The sequence below is a fragment of the Puntigrus tetrazona genome, chromosome 2 (assembly GCF_018831695.1).
Source record: "Puntigrus tetrazona isolate hp1 chromosome 2, ASM1883169v1, whole genome shotgun sequence".
NCBI lineage: Eukaryota > Metazoa > Chordata > Actinopteri > Cypriniformes > Cyprinidae > Puntigrus > Puntigrus tetrazona.
The window spans coordinates 21,130,664-21,147,398 of NC_056700.1; the positions used below are offsets into that span (position 1 = coordinate 21,130,664).

The following is a 16,735-nucleotide window of genomic DNA, read 5'->3' on the forward strand; positions in this document are numbered from 1 at the left end:
ACATATTTGTATGCTTTCAAAAGTTACCGCCTAAGCGAAAGCTTTTGTACCTTTTTTCTGATTGTAAAGTTTTAAAAAATCACACTACAAGGCTTCTGTTTTTCGTTTGGTAGTGTTCTCGTTTTGCCTGCTACCCCAAACGGCGTAGTGGTATTCATTAAGACAAAACTGGTCAAACTGATTTGAAGACAATGGAAGGGGTTAAGTGTATTTTTGCAGTAATTAGTTCTGCCACAGCATCTCTTCTTGCTGCTACTTAGATCATATGCCTGGAGCTTCCCACAGGTGATTGGTGCCACTCACTGACCAATCAGGCGGCGTCTCGCTGCCATTGCAAAGTTATTAACCCTGTGGCAGTCTCGGACTGTCCCCGGGGTCTGCTTACAGCCTTAATCTGACGCAAATAACTCCTTCATTTCCCTGCCGGATCACTTAACGGGGTTGCGTTGTCTTCATTTAACCGAGGAGATCCTCTAATCGCTGTGTCGAACGGAAAGCAAAGGCGAGAGAGAGAGAGGGAGGGAGAGAGAGAGAGAGACAGTATGTCTGACGACTGTGCCGTTTGTTTGCCAAACACCACCTTGATGCGTTACACAGTTACGCCGTCTGAAACACCGAAATGTGGCAAATCCAGGACAGACCCGCGGAGATCTCTGGATCTAGGGCTGGTAAGTCTCGACTATTCATCTGCCTCCCGTTTAAAGTGGATTGATCGATTAATGTCGTTTTGATAACATAAAGGCTTGCCGAATGAGCGAGTCCAACTGTGAACTTGGCAGGCGAGCGTCAGCATATTCCCAACATCATTATGTCACATCAGCCCGGAAAATAAACTCGAGGCACCCTCCTAAACAAGCTCTGCCTTGGCAGCGGCACACTTTGCTAAAATGTCGGAATTGTGCGGTCGCTCGCGAGCTGTTTGGGGGTTGAAACAAAGCCGAAGGTGCACTTTTCGCGCAGGTTAAATATCTGCTGGAGGCTTTGACTGCGGATGGCCGCATCATCTCCGCACATTAACTGCGAGTATACGTGTCATCCTCTTTAAAAGCTTGCCTCGACTCTTTTTTTTTTCTCTCCTGTCAGATTTTTCTTTCCGCGGTTAGCCAAAATAGGAGCAGCTTTTTATGCTCTTCCGCTCCGCGAGTTTCGTTGTTCGTTTACGTAGAATCCGGATTGGAGTTACATAATTGTGGACGGTCAAATGGATTTGAGCGAAAATGCGTTATTGTTCAGTGTTTTGACATGGTGGCGCTATTGCAGATCGGCTGTTTATTAATGCGAGGTAGGAAACAACAGGGAGCGATGATATACCCCTTTGTTGGCAAAAGAAAGCTGTGTGCATTTGCACTTATGTCATATTTTGGCTGTTGTCCTAGAGAGGTGGTGCCAAGAGATCTGGCAACACCTTCAACCTTGAGGTCAAGAGTATGGTCATGGTCAGTGCTCATGTTTGTTTATATTAATCTATGTGTGTGTGTGTGTGTGTGTGTGTGTGTGACAGGGATGGACGATGCCAGACGGATTGTTACCCCTCTGGATGGTCAGACGGGTACGGCGGTGTGGGTCTTCTGGGAGTGGAGGTAAAACCACACTTGCTCCATCGTATCTTGTGTGCTTTATCCTTGTTATAAAATACCTACATAAACGCATGTGATCTCTTCATATGTTGTCGATGCATCGCTTTTTAGAGTTGCACACTGTTAAATATGTATGTTTTTGTCGCTTAATGCATTGGGGTGATGCAAGTGCATTGATGTATGAAGGGGAAAGTATCCACGAAAGCTTTAGCAGACAGAAGGGGAATGGTGAATGTTTTTGCAGTGAAACTTGATCTCGTAGGCGTCTCATTACCGCCATGAGGTGCTTGTCTCTTCTGCTAGTGGGAATAGTGTTTGAGATTGCTGCAACATCACAAAGGTCCCTTTCAATGGAAATTATGCAGGGTTTTTGTCTTTGTTGATGCAAAAGCGTTTGCGTCCTTCATTTAAGCTGCGACGCTTTCCTGATGTTCCTGTGAAAAAGTCAAGTGAGTTTGACCTCACAGGACCATAGTGCTGTATATAAATGTACATATACATAACCTATTGGTAGAAGTAATGTAACGTTTTATGGAGATGCCAAATCGTTGTTTAGGTAATACTTTTTTAAAGGAATGTTGCTAGTTAAGTAGGTTCCTTTGCAGTGACATGATGTAATTAGGCCTCATGAATAACAAACCAGACGTTAACCTAGAAAAGTAATCTCAATGTGATTTTACTAAAAATTACAAAAATATATCTAACTTTTACATTAAAAAAAATTAAAATCTTGGCCAATAGAAAGTTTCCACTGTATTTTTTTTAAAATTTTTTAAAAGCATTTTGATTAACTAATTGTAACATTCCGATGTTGTAGGGTAAAAATTCTAAAATGTTTGTTGTGAAACTCTACATAGATTTTAATCTATACTTTTTTGGAAATAAATAATGCTTTATATTTTTAATAGGAAAAGCAGTTGTTACATTGTGTATATGAAGTGTGCATTATTATTGTTTATTTATTTATTATTATTTTAGATTTTCACTGCTAATTTAGTGAGGTTTTGTGACAAATTGTCAATAGAAGCTTTTGTAAGGAAGCTGGGTCTAAATTTAAAGTCTAAAAGTAAAAAAAAAATGTACATGAAAATCTTTTTTTTTTTTTTTTTTTTTTTTTTTATAGTTATTTTTCAACATTAAAACGCACCAACCAACAGTACATCTGCAATCGTTTAAGAACGAGCGTCTTTGTGTAGACTGTTAACCTGTCGTCTTTTCCCCATTATTATCGGTCAAATTCTCAAGCACACCGGCGAAAAAGACACGCTTTTTTGAAGAGGCGCGCTCTGCTGAAGGTATGGGAGTGGTTTTCACTCCCTCCCCCGTCTCGTCGCGCTCCACGAGCGCATGCGTTGTAAGCCCATGTGGGAATGGCTGATCTGGGATCGGGGGGTTGGGCCGCTGAACACGAGCGGACCGTTAAAGAGTGTTTTTAATGTCCGCCATGTTGGCCATGGCGCACTGAGCCTGGAATCAGGGACCGGAGCGCGCTGGAAGCACACACCGAGAGAGAGCGACCCACACCCGGCCTCGCGCCTCCGCTCGCCCCGCCACCTCCACCGAGCGACCCGTGCGCTGCTGGACACCGAACCGGCATCATCCATGATAACTTTAATCGGACCAGTAGGGAACATTAGGGGATCGGATAGATTTATGCTGCATCTCGAATTATAAAGAAAAATGAGTAAACTGTCGTTTCGGGCGCGGGCGCTGGACGCTTCCAAGCCTCTACCCGTCTTCCGCTGCGAGGACCTGCCTGACCTGCACGAATATGCGTCTATTAACCGGGCAGTGCCACAGATGCCAACGGGGATGGAGAAAGAGGAGGAATCGGTACGTTTTATTGCTCAGAGTCATGTATTTTGAAAATTATTTATTTTTTCTTCTGAGAGGCGCGTCCCTTGCTTCTCTGCGCCAGTGTACACAAAATGGCCGCCATTTCTCCTGCAGAAAAGCGTCAAATACGTCGCTAGGGTCCGAGACGGCCGGCGTTTCGTATTTTGGGCACGCACTTTAGAGGTTTTTCTTTACAAATATAACCTCGGTGGCGCTTAAAACGCATTATTTTTGCCCATAGACGGTTTACGGAGTACAAAGGAGTCACGTGACCACGGGCAAAGCCACCATTTTGTTGATTATCCTAGCGCTCCGTCGAGGTGCAGTACAGCGCACTGGGCTAAGGGGGCGCCAATATCTGCGCCCTTTCATATACAGCAATCACCAATTAACACCCAGCAAAACAATCTGTGCTGCATTCTCTCTCACATTTGAACGGTCCAAAATGGCAGTGTTTTTATTTTCTAAAGAGCTGCAAGCTTCAGTGAGAATAGCTGTCATGTCAGTTAAAGCAGTTGTATGTGAATTTTTTTTGTATGTTTCTAATCAAGTTACACTCCGAGAATCCTTTACGTGTGTGCATTGTGAAATGCATTCGCAAAAACCTCTCTGAATTGACAGAGGAAGTCTATCTGGCCCTACCAGTCTGTTTAGGTGTATGCAATGATCCGTTTGACCGGCGCAGGGGCGCATGAGGCCTTGTTTTGTTTTCTCAACACAGGCTCTTGACAGCTGCATTTCATCTGTACGTCTACATCATGCAAGCAAACAAGATGCACATATCTCATTTCATCTTTCAGCATCTGTTATTGTGGAAATATCAGATCCATTAAAGCCTGTTTTCTTTGCTCATTACATTTTGTCTGTGTATTTTTGTATTCGTTTCACATAACGCGTAAAAAAGCGAAATGATTTTAAAGTGAACTGTAGTCTTTTCACGTATATGTGATTTTAAAACATTTTTAGAATGAGTGACTCACATTTTCCATACAAGCTGTGATGTGTGCAGATGTGCAGGAGGAAATATGTATGTAATGAACACGTTTCTCTAAAAGCGATGCTGTGAAAATGCTGGCTGACCTGAGCACTCTGGGGCAGGTGTCGAAAGTAACGCTCTCGCTAATGTTTATGTGTGAGACGGCGGCTTGACGGTGTTGCTGTCCCACTTAAAAGTGTTTTGTGATATGCTAATAATGGGGTATCTGAGGGTCAGAATGGCCACAGGCTGTCAGATAATGTGGTCGGTCAAATTAGTGGTTGTTCTATGTGGCTTTTTAATGCTGGGTATGACTTTCATTACAGCGCACATCATTTTATATTGGTATAACAATCTGGGTTTTTTTTTTTTTTTTTTTTTTTTTTTTTTTTCATTGAGGATTGTGTATGTGTACATAGACTGCAATATTACTTCATTTTTGCATGCCGTGAAATAGAGGTCAATGTCTGCTGTCTGGGATTGGAGCGCTGTTGTTTTTGAGCACGTGCAATTGTTTGTGCTGGTGCACCAGTGTTTTGGTTCGGTTTTCATCTGACAGATCCAGCTTTGCTGTGTCAGGGCTTTACTGGAGGGGGCTAGGCATCGGTCACAATTATCAGACTGTACAGACTGTATCTATATGTTGGTGATTTCAGAAATACTGCCTTATTTATTCTGCTGACAGTGTGTTTGTGCTGTTTGTCAGTTTGCATGTGAAAGTGCCTTTCCTATTTAAACTACTAGCCTACTTCTCTTCTGAACCCTGCAGTTTGCATTTGCTGTTGCATTCTTTTTGTCGTGATCAGAAATGAGATGTTTTTACGACTTTTGCAGCTATATGGTTTTTAGGGCTATACATTTTTAAAATGTACTGAATTTGTGTATGTGTATAGCTTTTGTCTTACATTTTAATGGCTCTGTTTTGCATGTCCATGTGTCGTATGTGGCAAATGTACAAAACAACAATTATGCACAATAAGGCTGTCTAAATAAGCTTAAAATGGATTAAGAAAAAGATTGTAATGCATGATGATACTTTAATTTTTTTTATGTGCATTTATATTTAGCAATACTGGATAATATAAAATCGAGTACCCTGGACCACAAAACCTTTAAAAATAAAATAAAGCTGTATAAATAAGCTTTCTTTTTGATGCATGGTTTGTTAGGTAGTAGTAGTAGTAGTAGTAATAATAATAATAATAATAATAATAATATTTTGCTGTTTGAAAAATAACTTTTTGTACATTATAGATTATTTTTAGCAAAGCATATTTCTAATCAAAAAGAAAGTTTTGATATTTTGTAAGTTTATTGCTGTAAATATATCTTCATAGAACATGATCTTAATGATTGTTGGCATAAAAGAAAAGTAATTTTAAACGCATGCAATGTATAGTTGGCTCATTTTAAATAACACCGTACTCTGAAGTGGCACTGTCTGTGATTGCATACTGTATTTTAATACAGTCAAATTTTCAGTGAAATAGTTTTTGTCAGACAGTGGGATGAATACAACATTTGCTAGGATATTATTTCTCTTTTGCCAACAGGCTCAGAAACGGCAAGCAAAGAAACATTTGCAACCGTGTCACAGCCAAACCATATACATGTTTGCATTTGCAATTTAACCAGACTAAGTCTTTATTTTCCTTGTCTGCATATAGGAACACCATCTCCAGCGGGCCATCTCTGCTCAGCAGGTGTACGGGGAGAAGAGGGACAACATGGTGATTCCTGTCCCAGAGGCTGAGAGCAACATCGCCTACTATGAGTCCCTCTACCCGGGGGACTTCAGGATGCCCAAACAGCTCATTCACATACAGCGTGAGTCATTCAGCCTTTATCCAGACCAAAGATCTCATTCAGCCTGAGGTTTGTGCGTCTTTCACGCCTTTTACTACTGACTTCACTGAGCTGTGACACAAAAGGCAGCAGACGGGGGATAACAAATTTGTTTCATGCTTTCAGCAGACATTCAGAGCTGACTTGGGCACTGTTAAATTGCGTATTGTAATAAGATATATTACTAGTTAGATATATTATTTGAAAAAACCATTTGTCATATCATATAGGTACGATTGAATGGCGGTCAATGGGGAAAAAGGCTGTTTACAATCTAATCAGCAAAACTATTATCCATTATGAAGGTTCAGACAAACAAATAGCCCCAAACTGATTTAATTAGAGTCAGTCTTGCAATATTAGTCTGCTCAAACAGGTTGCAATTCAATTTGGTGTTGCAGTAGGCACAGAAGGTACAAGCTGCCCCTATAAGGAAACAAGTGAAACTTGCTTTTATCATGGATTTGGTTCATAGTAAAACATTTTAACACTTTTTTTTCTCTCTTTCCAAACTGGTCCTGCTACATACAGCGTTCAGTCTGGACACCGAACAGCCAGATTATGACCTGGACTCTGAAGACGAGACGTTTGTAAATAAACTGAAGAAAAAGATGGACGTGGGAGCCCTGCAGTTTGAAGAAATGATCGACCGGCTGGAGAAAGGCAGCGGACAGCAGGTAAGAGCCGGGAACCAGGAATTGTTTAATTTTAAGTTGTAATTTTTTAACTTGAACTGGTTGGTATGGTGCTCATCTGTACTCTTAAGGTGGATTTTGTCCTTTAAAAACAATAATACAGAATAAATATCTTTGAGAACATTTTACATTTGCATGTTTATTCATTTGACAGATGCTTTTATCCAAAGTGACTTGCGTTGCATTGAAGGTATACGTTTTATCAGTCTTTGCATTCCCTTGGAATTGAACCCGTGACCATGGCGTTGCTAGTGCTGTGCTTTGCAGTTTAGACTACACAACTGCTTTGAATTGATAACATTTGCAAATAAGGGTGTAGCAGTAACGTGTTTTGCTTGCTGCAGGAAATGGTGTATATTTGTGTCTTGGTAATAAGCATATTAAATCAATGTTTGACTGAATGAAGAGTTTCCTTGCCTGCACTAGTGTTTCTGTAAGGGCATGCTTGTTCTACAGCAGATTTAGTGTTAATTTTATACGTCATGTATGTATGGGGCCGGGCCAACTGATTAGCAGGTCTGATCTATTGTGAGCCTCATCAATGTATAACACACCTTATAATTAAATGGTATAGAGGCTGAATTGTGGTGGTGTTGTTTGAACTGAGTCATGGCTTAACAATAAGAACTTGCCCTGTCAGACCATTAATGTCCCCACCATGTTTTGTTTTGAACTACTGATTAAAAGTTTTTTTTAGTAAACTTTTTATAGATATTTTTGAGTCTATTATGCACAGTACAGTTATTTCAAAATGACTATCTGAAGTATTTTTAAGGCATGTGACAGATTTTATAACATTTTAAATGTAGGCTAATTAATGTTTTGGCAGAGCTTACGTTTCTGTATAAGTAGTCAGTGTTCAGTTTTAAATGATTTTTCAGGATGGTGTTTTCCTATCATTTTTATTTTATTATTTTATGATCAGTGTTTATGATCAGTGCAGCTTTTGCATAATGGAATTTTGAACGTATTGTCACTTTTGATCAATTTTATGTGTCCTTGCTGAAAAAAGTATTAATCTATTTCTAAAAAACCTTCTTCAAACATTCATATTCCAATTATTTGCATGGTAGTGCATTGGCTTTCTTATTCTGCTTATTAGTCACCAGTAACATTATCAAGCTGACTAACGTGATTGACACATTTGGGAATTGAGAGTTGGTCTGTTTACAACACAAATGCTAATTATATTGGCATCCACATTAAGCTCTGACAGCATTGTTTATTGTATGCAGTGCATGCATTAATATTGAATGGTTTGTTAATGACGTTTAGTGGTTTTATCATAATTTTTTATAGTTGGGCTACTGTTTTTGGTGTGAACAGGCTTTTGAGCTAAACAATGAGTTAAATTGTAATATATATATATATATATATATATATATATATATATATATATATATATATATATATATATATATATATATATATATATATATATATATATATATATATATATATGCCACTTATTTTCCAGTGTAAAAAAAAAAAAAGTCTTTTATCTTTTGGGTATTTTATCATGTTTGTGTAGGGGCTAGTAAAATTGTCAGTAGGGCAAGTGGAAAAAGCTGACTACAGACTTGACTAGGCCTTTGAAAAATTCCTGTTAGTCTTTTGACTGATGTTCATTAGCCTGTAATGGTGTTTAAAACAAACTTTAATTTGAATTGTTCTCTCTTTCTCTTAGCCGGTGTCTCTGCAGGAGGCCAAACTCTTGTTAAAGGAGGATGATGAGCTCATAAAGGAGGTGTATGAGTACTGGAGCAGGAAGAGGAAAGCATGTCAGAGCGGCTCTCTTATTCCTGTCGTCAAACAGGAGAAGCGTGACGGCTCCAGCACCAATGACCCATATGTGGCCTTCAGGCGCAGGACGGAGAAGATGCAGACACGAAAGGTAAAAGGGCAGTGCTCAACAACATATTGGCTCTGCTTAAGGAATGACAAGTGAATTTAAACATTATATTTATCCACAGAATCGCAAGAATGACGAAGCTTCTTATGAAAAGATGCTGAAGCTGCGTAGGGACCTGAGCCGAGCCGTCACAATCTTAGAGATGATCAAGAGACGAGAGAAGAGCAAACGAGAGCTGCTGCACCTCACACTGGAGATTGTAGAGAAGAGGTGCACATGAACATAATTTATTTATGTGTTTCCTGGTTCCTGTAATTTATATACAACCTGGAAAATCAAGAAATGTTGACTTTATTTGCAATTTTATCTTAATTATTAACATATTTGGGAAAACCGATTTTCTAAGTAGGTTGGCATGTGTTGTTTAAGCTCATTGATGTGTGTTTGTGTGTGCAGGAACAGCATGGCTGATTTCGGAGGTGAGGTGATGGCAGAGGTTTTGGCTCAGAGAGCTCTGGAGAAACCAGTCATCCCTCTGATCCCAATCACCAACAGCAACCAGTACAGACACACAGAGCATGACCGGGACTATAAGATTAAGGTACACACACATACACTCACATAATTTTTATTTATCTGGGATGGTGGGCTCCCCCTTGTGCCCCAAACATACTTTTCACAAGTACACGAATGTTGTGTATTACATTAAAAAATTCTTTTGAACTATTTTAGTTGTAGAATGTCTTTACATCCACATCAACCGGGAGACTTTTCGGACACCCGCTCCAGTTTTACTTCATGTGCTGTATCAATTTATATTAAAGCGTGAATAAAACTAGGAACATGAGTGTCGGAAGCGCGTTCTGTGAAGAACAAAATAAAAATAAGCTAAACAACCTTTTGTGACAGCATTCAATTTTTGTATATTTCCTTAAAGTGCACAGGTAAATAATTGGCTTATGTGAAGATTGTTTTAGGTTTACTTAGTCTAATGTTAAAATTGTTACTTCTCAATTATACTGTAATGTTAAATGGCTATAGAATATGTTTGAATATTAGGGGATAAAATTTCCTGGACTCATCAGTATTTGCGAGCCTTTGTTCAATTGATAGCACTCATCTTGTTCAGTCAACTTGTTTTAAAAGTTCTAACAACATTTATTTAATCTCTTGTGGGTTTGTTTCTTATGTTCGGCTGTAGATGGATAAACCAGAGGTTGTGCGGCAGAAACGGAAGTATGAGAAGAAGCCCAAGCCATTGCCATTGGCAGGCTCCGCTCATTCAGGCCCGGCAGTCTTTAACACTAAAGACCTTAATCAGTATGACTTTCCCAGCTCAGATGATGAGCCATACTCGCAGGTACACACGTTCAGTGACCGGTATTTACAAGAGTCACTTTCTGTTTTCTCTTGGCTTAATACACTTTTGTTTCTTCAGATGTTCTCTGGCTCTTCAGAGGTTGAGGAGGAGAATGATCCAGACGGTGTGTTTGGGTTCAGGAGGAGAACAGGCTGTCAATATCATGCTGTATGTTGTGAAGCATCCTGATATGCATGAATAAGAGCTGCTGTAAGGTTGCAGTCTAGGCTGTATTATTAGTAAATTATTCTGTTTTTCTTTCTCAGGCACGTTCAGGACCTGTGAGCGGTTGGCCCTGGTCAGACCCTGTTGAGGGCGGGTTAACAGATGTGCGATATCGCTATTCTCTCACCACGCTCACGGTGCCGCGACGATGCCTGGGGTTGGCACGCCGACGAGTGGGCAGAGGGGGCAGGTGAGTTAAGCCACTGGGATAACATTTTCGTACACAATTTATGTTTGATTTAGTTTAAATTGTTAATTTGAGGATTTTGCAATAATTTGTAATAATAATTTGTAGATAAATGATAATTTGTAGATAAATGCAGTTACATAGGAGTCTATCTTCATTTGATCTCAGCAAATAATACTTGTTATTCTTAAATTTAGTCAATTTGCATAATCACGTAATTGGCTGGGGGGAAAAAAGTTTACTTTTTATACAAAATTCTAATTACTTTGATTTTAAATTTAATGTGTCCCCAAAATATTTTCCGTTTACTCGTACGTTTTGTTTGCAGGGTTTTGTTGGACAGAGCCTACTCTGAATGGGATACTGTGTATCATGGGCTGGACCCGGATTCCCCCACATTCCCATCATTGTCTCCCACCCAGCAGCCCAGCACAGATACCTCACACACCAGCACAGATACCTCTGCCCCCTCCTCCACCTCACCAGACCTCACACAAATCCTTCTCAATATCAAAGCCTGTCGCTGGAGGCATTTCAAGCCTCGGACGGCACCGCCAGATGACCCCGACAATCCAGAGCACTGGTCTACACGGAGACCCCGCTGCGGCTTCCTCATCCGCCCTATCAGCACGCTTCAGACACAGAGAGGCCCCACCTCCTCCGCCAAGCCACGGGTCCCTCCACCCACAACCGGTAAGTCCCCTAATGCTAAATAGTTTGAGTATAGCTCCTTTTTTAGATGTAAGATGAAGTGAACTTTAAACTTTGTGGATGTAAACCACATCGGACTGAAAACCTTTTACAAGACTAACAGAGTAACGACTGAAAATGTAGTAACATCAGTGTCATGTCCTAATCTTTTTTTTTTTTTTTTTTTTTTTTTTTTTTCTGTATATCTGCAGCTTTCACCGCTGAGGAGTACCAGCAACACCAGGAGCATCTGGCACTGATGCAGAAGCAGCAGCTTGAACAGGTCCAGCTACAGCAGCAGGCTGGCAGCACAGCCATCACTAACAACCCCCAGGTGAGCTTTCTCCAGTTTCCATTAAACCCGGCATCTATCCTAGTGTCTGGCTTCAACATCATTACGCTATACATTGACGTGAGCAAGAATTTGTGGATGTGCTTTCTAACATTGAACGAAAGGGTACCAAAAAGGTAGTTACTATCGAACTAATGGGACCAGATTGTTTATACCAGCTGTAGAATTGGATGTTGCTGGTTTCAACTTGAGAGAGAAAAATTCTAAAAACATTATAGAATCCAGAAAGAATATTTCTCGCCATGAAAATAGCCACAGAAGCTGAAATGGCATTAAACGCAAACAAACTGCTGTTATTGATCACACCAATATCCTTAATGAATAAAAAAACTGTTTTAATCTAATCTGTTAAACCGATTTTTACTGAGCTAATTTACCGATGTGTTTTTCCTTCTCAGAGTCTGGTGTCTAAGACGATAGATGCTGCCAGTGCTCAGTTTGCTGCCTCTGCACTAGTGACTCCTGACCAGCTGATGGCGCTCAAGAGTAAAGAGGAGGGAGTTGGTGTCAATGGAGTAGTCTCAGCCTCAGGTTGGTCTTTCTAAATTCTATGCTTTCACCATTGATATATTTATCTCTCAGCATCCAATGAATTGTTCTCCTGAACTTCCATCGTTTGCCTCCGCAGGCGTCTATAAAGGCTTACATCACACAAGCTCCGCAGTGTCGTCCATCCTTCCGTCTGCCGGCCCTACCTCCACCTCATCCCCCTCCCCAGCAGCCGCCTCCACCACCACTAACAACGGAACCTCCTCTGCCAATCACCACGTGGGCACGGCCGGCCCCGCCCCTGGTCAAGCGCTGATGGGCGGGGCCGTGAGAGTGAGCGTCCCCTCACCAGCAGGCACCTTGAGTGTGCGGCAGCTGCAGCGTCAGCTCACTGTTCCCGCCTCTGCCCTAAAACTCGCTGCCAATGCCAACAGACCCATCCCAAAGGTCACCGCAGGGGCAACTACCCTCGACATGGGGCCCAGGTAAAGTACCTGTGGGGTAACGTTTTATTTATTTATTTTTTAAAGGGATAATTAACACGAAAATAAAAATGGTAATTTACTCATGTTCAACTGTCTGGTTAATGAAATTCTTCAAAATATCAACACGACAGCGAGTAGATATCGACGGAATATCACATTTTGAATTTATCCCTGTGCCTTTTCTCCAAAATAAAAAATTTGAGACAGCCAGAGATATTAGTATCATAGTATTCATTGCTATTATTGTAAAATTACTGAACATATACCGTATTAAAAACTCATTTTGAAGAAAATTTTAAATGAACGTTTCAGATGCAGAAGCCTCTTAGCGCCGGTGTACTTTTTTTTTTCTCCTTTGAAATTATAGTATTACAAAAATTAGATTTGAATATAAAAATTGTATATCAATATGATAAAATAATCATAATTTGTCCAAATTGTGCCATTTCTAAATAAATAAGCACAGCAAATATGAGCCTTTATTTTGTTGAACACTTGTTTTTTGTTTTTTTGTATTGGGGGAAAAAATTGTTCAACCTTTTAAGTTCTTGTAGTTTTTTTTTTTTTTTTTTTTTTTTTAGTAGCAGTTTTTGTTCTCTGGTGACTTACCAAATAGATTTTGAGGTCTTTGTAATAAGTTGTTTTTACTGAATTTGTTTTGCAGGGAAAATCACGATCAAGAGAAACCTCCGTTAAACAGTCTAACAGACAACACAGTTGCCATGGAGGTGACGTAGCCCCGCCCCCTCAAGCGTTCACACACCTCCGCTCAATCGAGGCGTCTCCTTTAGGTGCTATGCATCGTAGCGACGCTGTTTCCGTGGCAGCCGTTGGGACTTAATTGCAATGCTCATCTTTTTTTGTTTTTGTCTTTTTCCAAAATTTTGTTACTGTTAAGATATCAACATCTGTAAATTATGAAATATGGAAAATATTCTATGTACATACATATTTGTAATACACCCCCTTGTATATAACATTACTTGAATACAGAAATTGTTCATTTGTGATGTTTTGCACTTGGGAAAAAAAATCTGAAAAAAACCTGCGATTTTCGTAGTGTGTGTGTGTGTGCAGTTTGTGTGTGTCAGAGATTGTGAATGTTCAAGTGTTGTGAGACTGTATCTGAATGTATGTGTCACATGCATGGTGCAAAACCTGCTGTTTTATCTATTTATTGTGAGGTGTTTACAGTTTTTTGTTCTCCCCCTTTTTTTTTTTTTTTTTTTTGTTTTTTTAATACACTGTAACCTCCTGGGTTTCTGTGCAGTGTGTGTGTGTGTGTGTGTGTGTGTGTGTGTGTGTGCGTGCGTGTGTGTGTGTGTGTGTGTGTGTGTGTGTAGCTAAAGCAGTTGTATGTGAACATCTCTTGTTGGAAAAAAGCAGCAGGGTTCTCTCTTTCTCTTTTCTCTATCTCTCTCTTTCTCTATCTATCTCATGGCTGCTCCCCACTCCACTCAAGCACTATTGTTTTTTTGGTTTTTTTTAAATCAATGCTGCTTTTTGTATGATTCTTTGTATGAGTCTTTTTTTTGTTCTGGAATCTGAGAGGCCCTTTTTCATTTGGGGTTTGTGAAACTTAAATGGGTTTATTTTTATTACCTCTGTTTTTGATGACTGATTGTAAGTCCCCTGTGTTAAGGAACGAGTCTGTTATTTGTGTGTAACAGTAGTTCATAAGGGAGAGGACTACAGTGACATCTCAGTATGTTTCTTTATCATCATCATCATCATCATCATTCCACTTTATATGAAAACAAGGAAAACGAACAAAAAAGGGACGTTTTGTTTCCTGTAAGACTTCATGGTGGCACCCGTCCTGTGGGGCCAGCATGAGCTCTCTTCTGTGAAGAGGACGGTACCTCACAAGGCTACTCGTAGTTGTTGTTTGTATGTACCACAATCTGAATGCCCGTTCCAATGGCATCATCTATCTTTGAGGTGTTTTTTTAGTCCCACCTGGAAGAATGAATAATTAAAAAAAAAAAAAAAAAAAAAACTTATGACAAATGACAAAAAATGTTTAATAAACCCAGGGCATTAAGTGTTTGACCAGCACAACTCTCTCTGTGTCTCATTTCTCAAATATTCTTTGAACAAATACTTTTTCCTCTATATTTCCCCTGCAGTTTCAGGAAGAATCTCCTAACTCCTGAAACTGAGGAGTCTTAATGGATCTACATGTGGGTTTTCTTTTTCTCAGATTAATTTATTAAACATTTTAAAATGGACCAGTGCATCGAACAAAATTCCAATATTGTGAGAGTTCTTTTGTTTGTTGTTGGTAGCTTATTTTAACTTCCATATAAGTAAAACATTTCAAAAGTTTTGGTCAGTTTTGATGATCAGAGTTTATAGCTCATGAAAATTAAAAATCCAGTATCTCAAAATAATTGAATATTCTTTATTGTATGAAGTATGTATTTGTAATGTGATAAAATATTTTTTTATATTTTTAATAATTTTAATATTTTCTGATAAGTTAGACAATTTTAAGACTTTTATTTTGCTTTAAATTCTGGAGAAACAGATTAAAATAAACAAGCAGTGGTGATAATATCACAATCACTGCATTATCAGTGTAGGATCTGTTTTGCACCAAAGCACTTACTGCAAATACTTCCAGCAGATGACCGGGATGGAGCAGGTGGTGAAAAGGGTTTATTTATTAATTAATTTTTGTATCAGCACTACTAAAAAGTTCTGCATTTTGAAAGAACTTATAGAAGTACTGCTCCACCCCTTTCTCAGAGAAGCCCATAATCTCAAAAACGCTGTGGTCCTAGGAGTAAATTATTCAATTATTTTAATGTACAACATTTTGAACAGGTGCATTGTGTATGAGGTGGACATTGCTAGCTATTGTCACTATAATTGACCTTGACATTTGGCCCAGTGTAAGTTCTGGAAATGTCTTTGTTACTGCAAAACTCTAGTTGACATGGAACAATCTTTAGGCACCCTATAACTGCTGCCTTTAGCCTGAAATATCAATCATTTATTATTGGCTGAGGAGGCCATTAATAAACTCTCATCCTGTCCTTGACCAGCCATGGCGGCTGACTGTGAACTGTTTGTTCATGTAGTTGAATGTGTCTGATTTTGAACTGTCTTTTCTACCAATTTCAGTCAGTAAGCATGTTTGCGAACAGTCTGCCTTGCCAGTTCTAGTCAGTGAGTCAAAATATAATATGTCACTAGACCTGTCTGTCCAGGTCAACTATGTCCCTGAGTATGAATTACCAGCCTGTCCTGTTCCTAGTAATGCTCTTGATTGTGACTGTTTGTCCTTTTTCAATGAATGTGTCTGGCTGCGAACTGTCTGGCTCTTTAAGGTCACTTACTGAAATGTCAATGTAGCGGACGGCACATTCCAGGGCCTGGTTTATTGCTGAACCTTCTCTGAACACAATAGTGGACAAACGTTAGCTACATTTTGATTGGATCTTGGTGGACTGCCATCAGATGAAGACGCCAGGACAATGGACACCTCTTAAGAGTGCAAGAGGACGACATTTGGTAAAAAGACCGGGAAGGACAGGACAACAAATAAATGCATGCACGACAGTTCAATCTTCTTTCATCATGTTTGGACTTAATGTGTTCGCAACATTGCCAAACGTATTCTAGCTGTGGTTTGGTAAGTGAGAAATGCACCGTTAAACTATGTCTTTGGACTATGCAAATAAGTTCTACTGGAGGAAAGAAGGGTGAGCAACACGGTGTTCCCTCGCTCTGATGGAATCAGGCAATCACAGCATGGAAATGGAGAAGCACCAGATTGCAATCACCTCCTCATTGGAAAGAGATAAAGGTACCCTTCCTAAAAGAAACTGCATGTCAAATTACAATGTCTTGATGTGGCAGTGGTGCTTGTAACCTTCTTATAACCCAGCAAATGATCTACCCCAAATGCTGATCAACAGAACAAGTCCCGGTTTATTTTTAGAATACACTGTAATCAATGACGATCACAAGCTGCATTTTCTTTGCATGCTTTAACCTTTTGCCTAGCAGCCTCGAAACCTTTGTTTTGGCGCTATCAGAAATCGCTGGATATAAGCTGAACAAAAGTTGCATTTTTGGCTTTTTTTTTATTGTACTTCCTGTCTTTCATACATTCAGAAGGTGGGATCCCCTTTGAAACAGTGGCATTAATTGATTTT

General features: G+C 39.6%; 1 protein-coding gene across 3 annotated transcripts; it reads left to right on the forward strand.

Annotated features, from left to right (window-relative positions):
• Positions 1-345: 345 nt before the first annotated feature.
• On the forward strand, positions 346-14,627 carry epc1b (enhancer of polycomb homolog 1 (Drosophila) b). 3 transcript variants are annotated; one of them, XM_043255893.1, is made up of 16 exons: positions 346-668; positions 1,502-1,580; positions 6,057-6,216; positions 6,766-6,911; positions 7,084-7,119; positions 8,617-8,823; positions 8,903-9,051; positions 9,238-9,382; positions 9,983-10,141; positions 10,220-10,309; positions 10,408-10,556; positions 10,882-11,246; positions 11,456-11,577; positions 11,994-12,126; positions 12,224-12,569; positions 13,234-14,627. In XM_043255893.1, the coding sequence occupies exons 3-16, from the start codon at positions 6,117-6,119 to the stop codon at positions 13,304-13,306; spliced, it is 2,220 nt and encodes a 739-aa protein (XP_043111828.1). In that variant the 5' UTR covers positions 346-668; positions 1,502-1,580; positions 6,057-6,116; the 3' UTR covers positions 13,307-14,627. The 3 variants fall into 3 exon arrangements, with proteins under 3 accessions (XP_043111828.1, XP_043111816.1, XP_043111821.1); XM_043255881.1 differs by lacking the exons at positions 346-668; positions 1,502-1,580 and adding an exon at positions 2,947-3,410; XM_043255886.1 differs by lacking the exons at positions 346-668; positions 1,502-1,580; positions 7,084-7,119 and adding an exon at positions 2,949-3,410.
• The last annotated feature ends 2,108 nt before the right edge of the window (positions 14,628-16,735 follow it).

Coding starts and splice junctions, on each gene's coding strand:
- epc1b (XM_043255881.1), top strand. CDS start 3,258: ATGAGTAAACTGTCGTTTCGGGCGCGGGCGCTGGACGCTTCCAAGCCT. Junction 3,411..6,056: donor TGGAGAAAGAGGAGGAATCG/GTACGTTTTATT, acceptor GTCTGCATATAG/GAACACCATCTCCAGCGGGC. Junction 11,578..11,993: donor CCATCACTAACAACCCCCAG/GTGAGCTTTCTC, acceptor TTTCCTTCTCAG/AGTCTGGTGTCTAAGACGAT.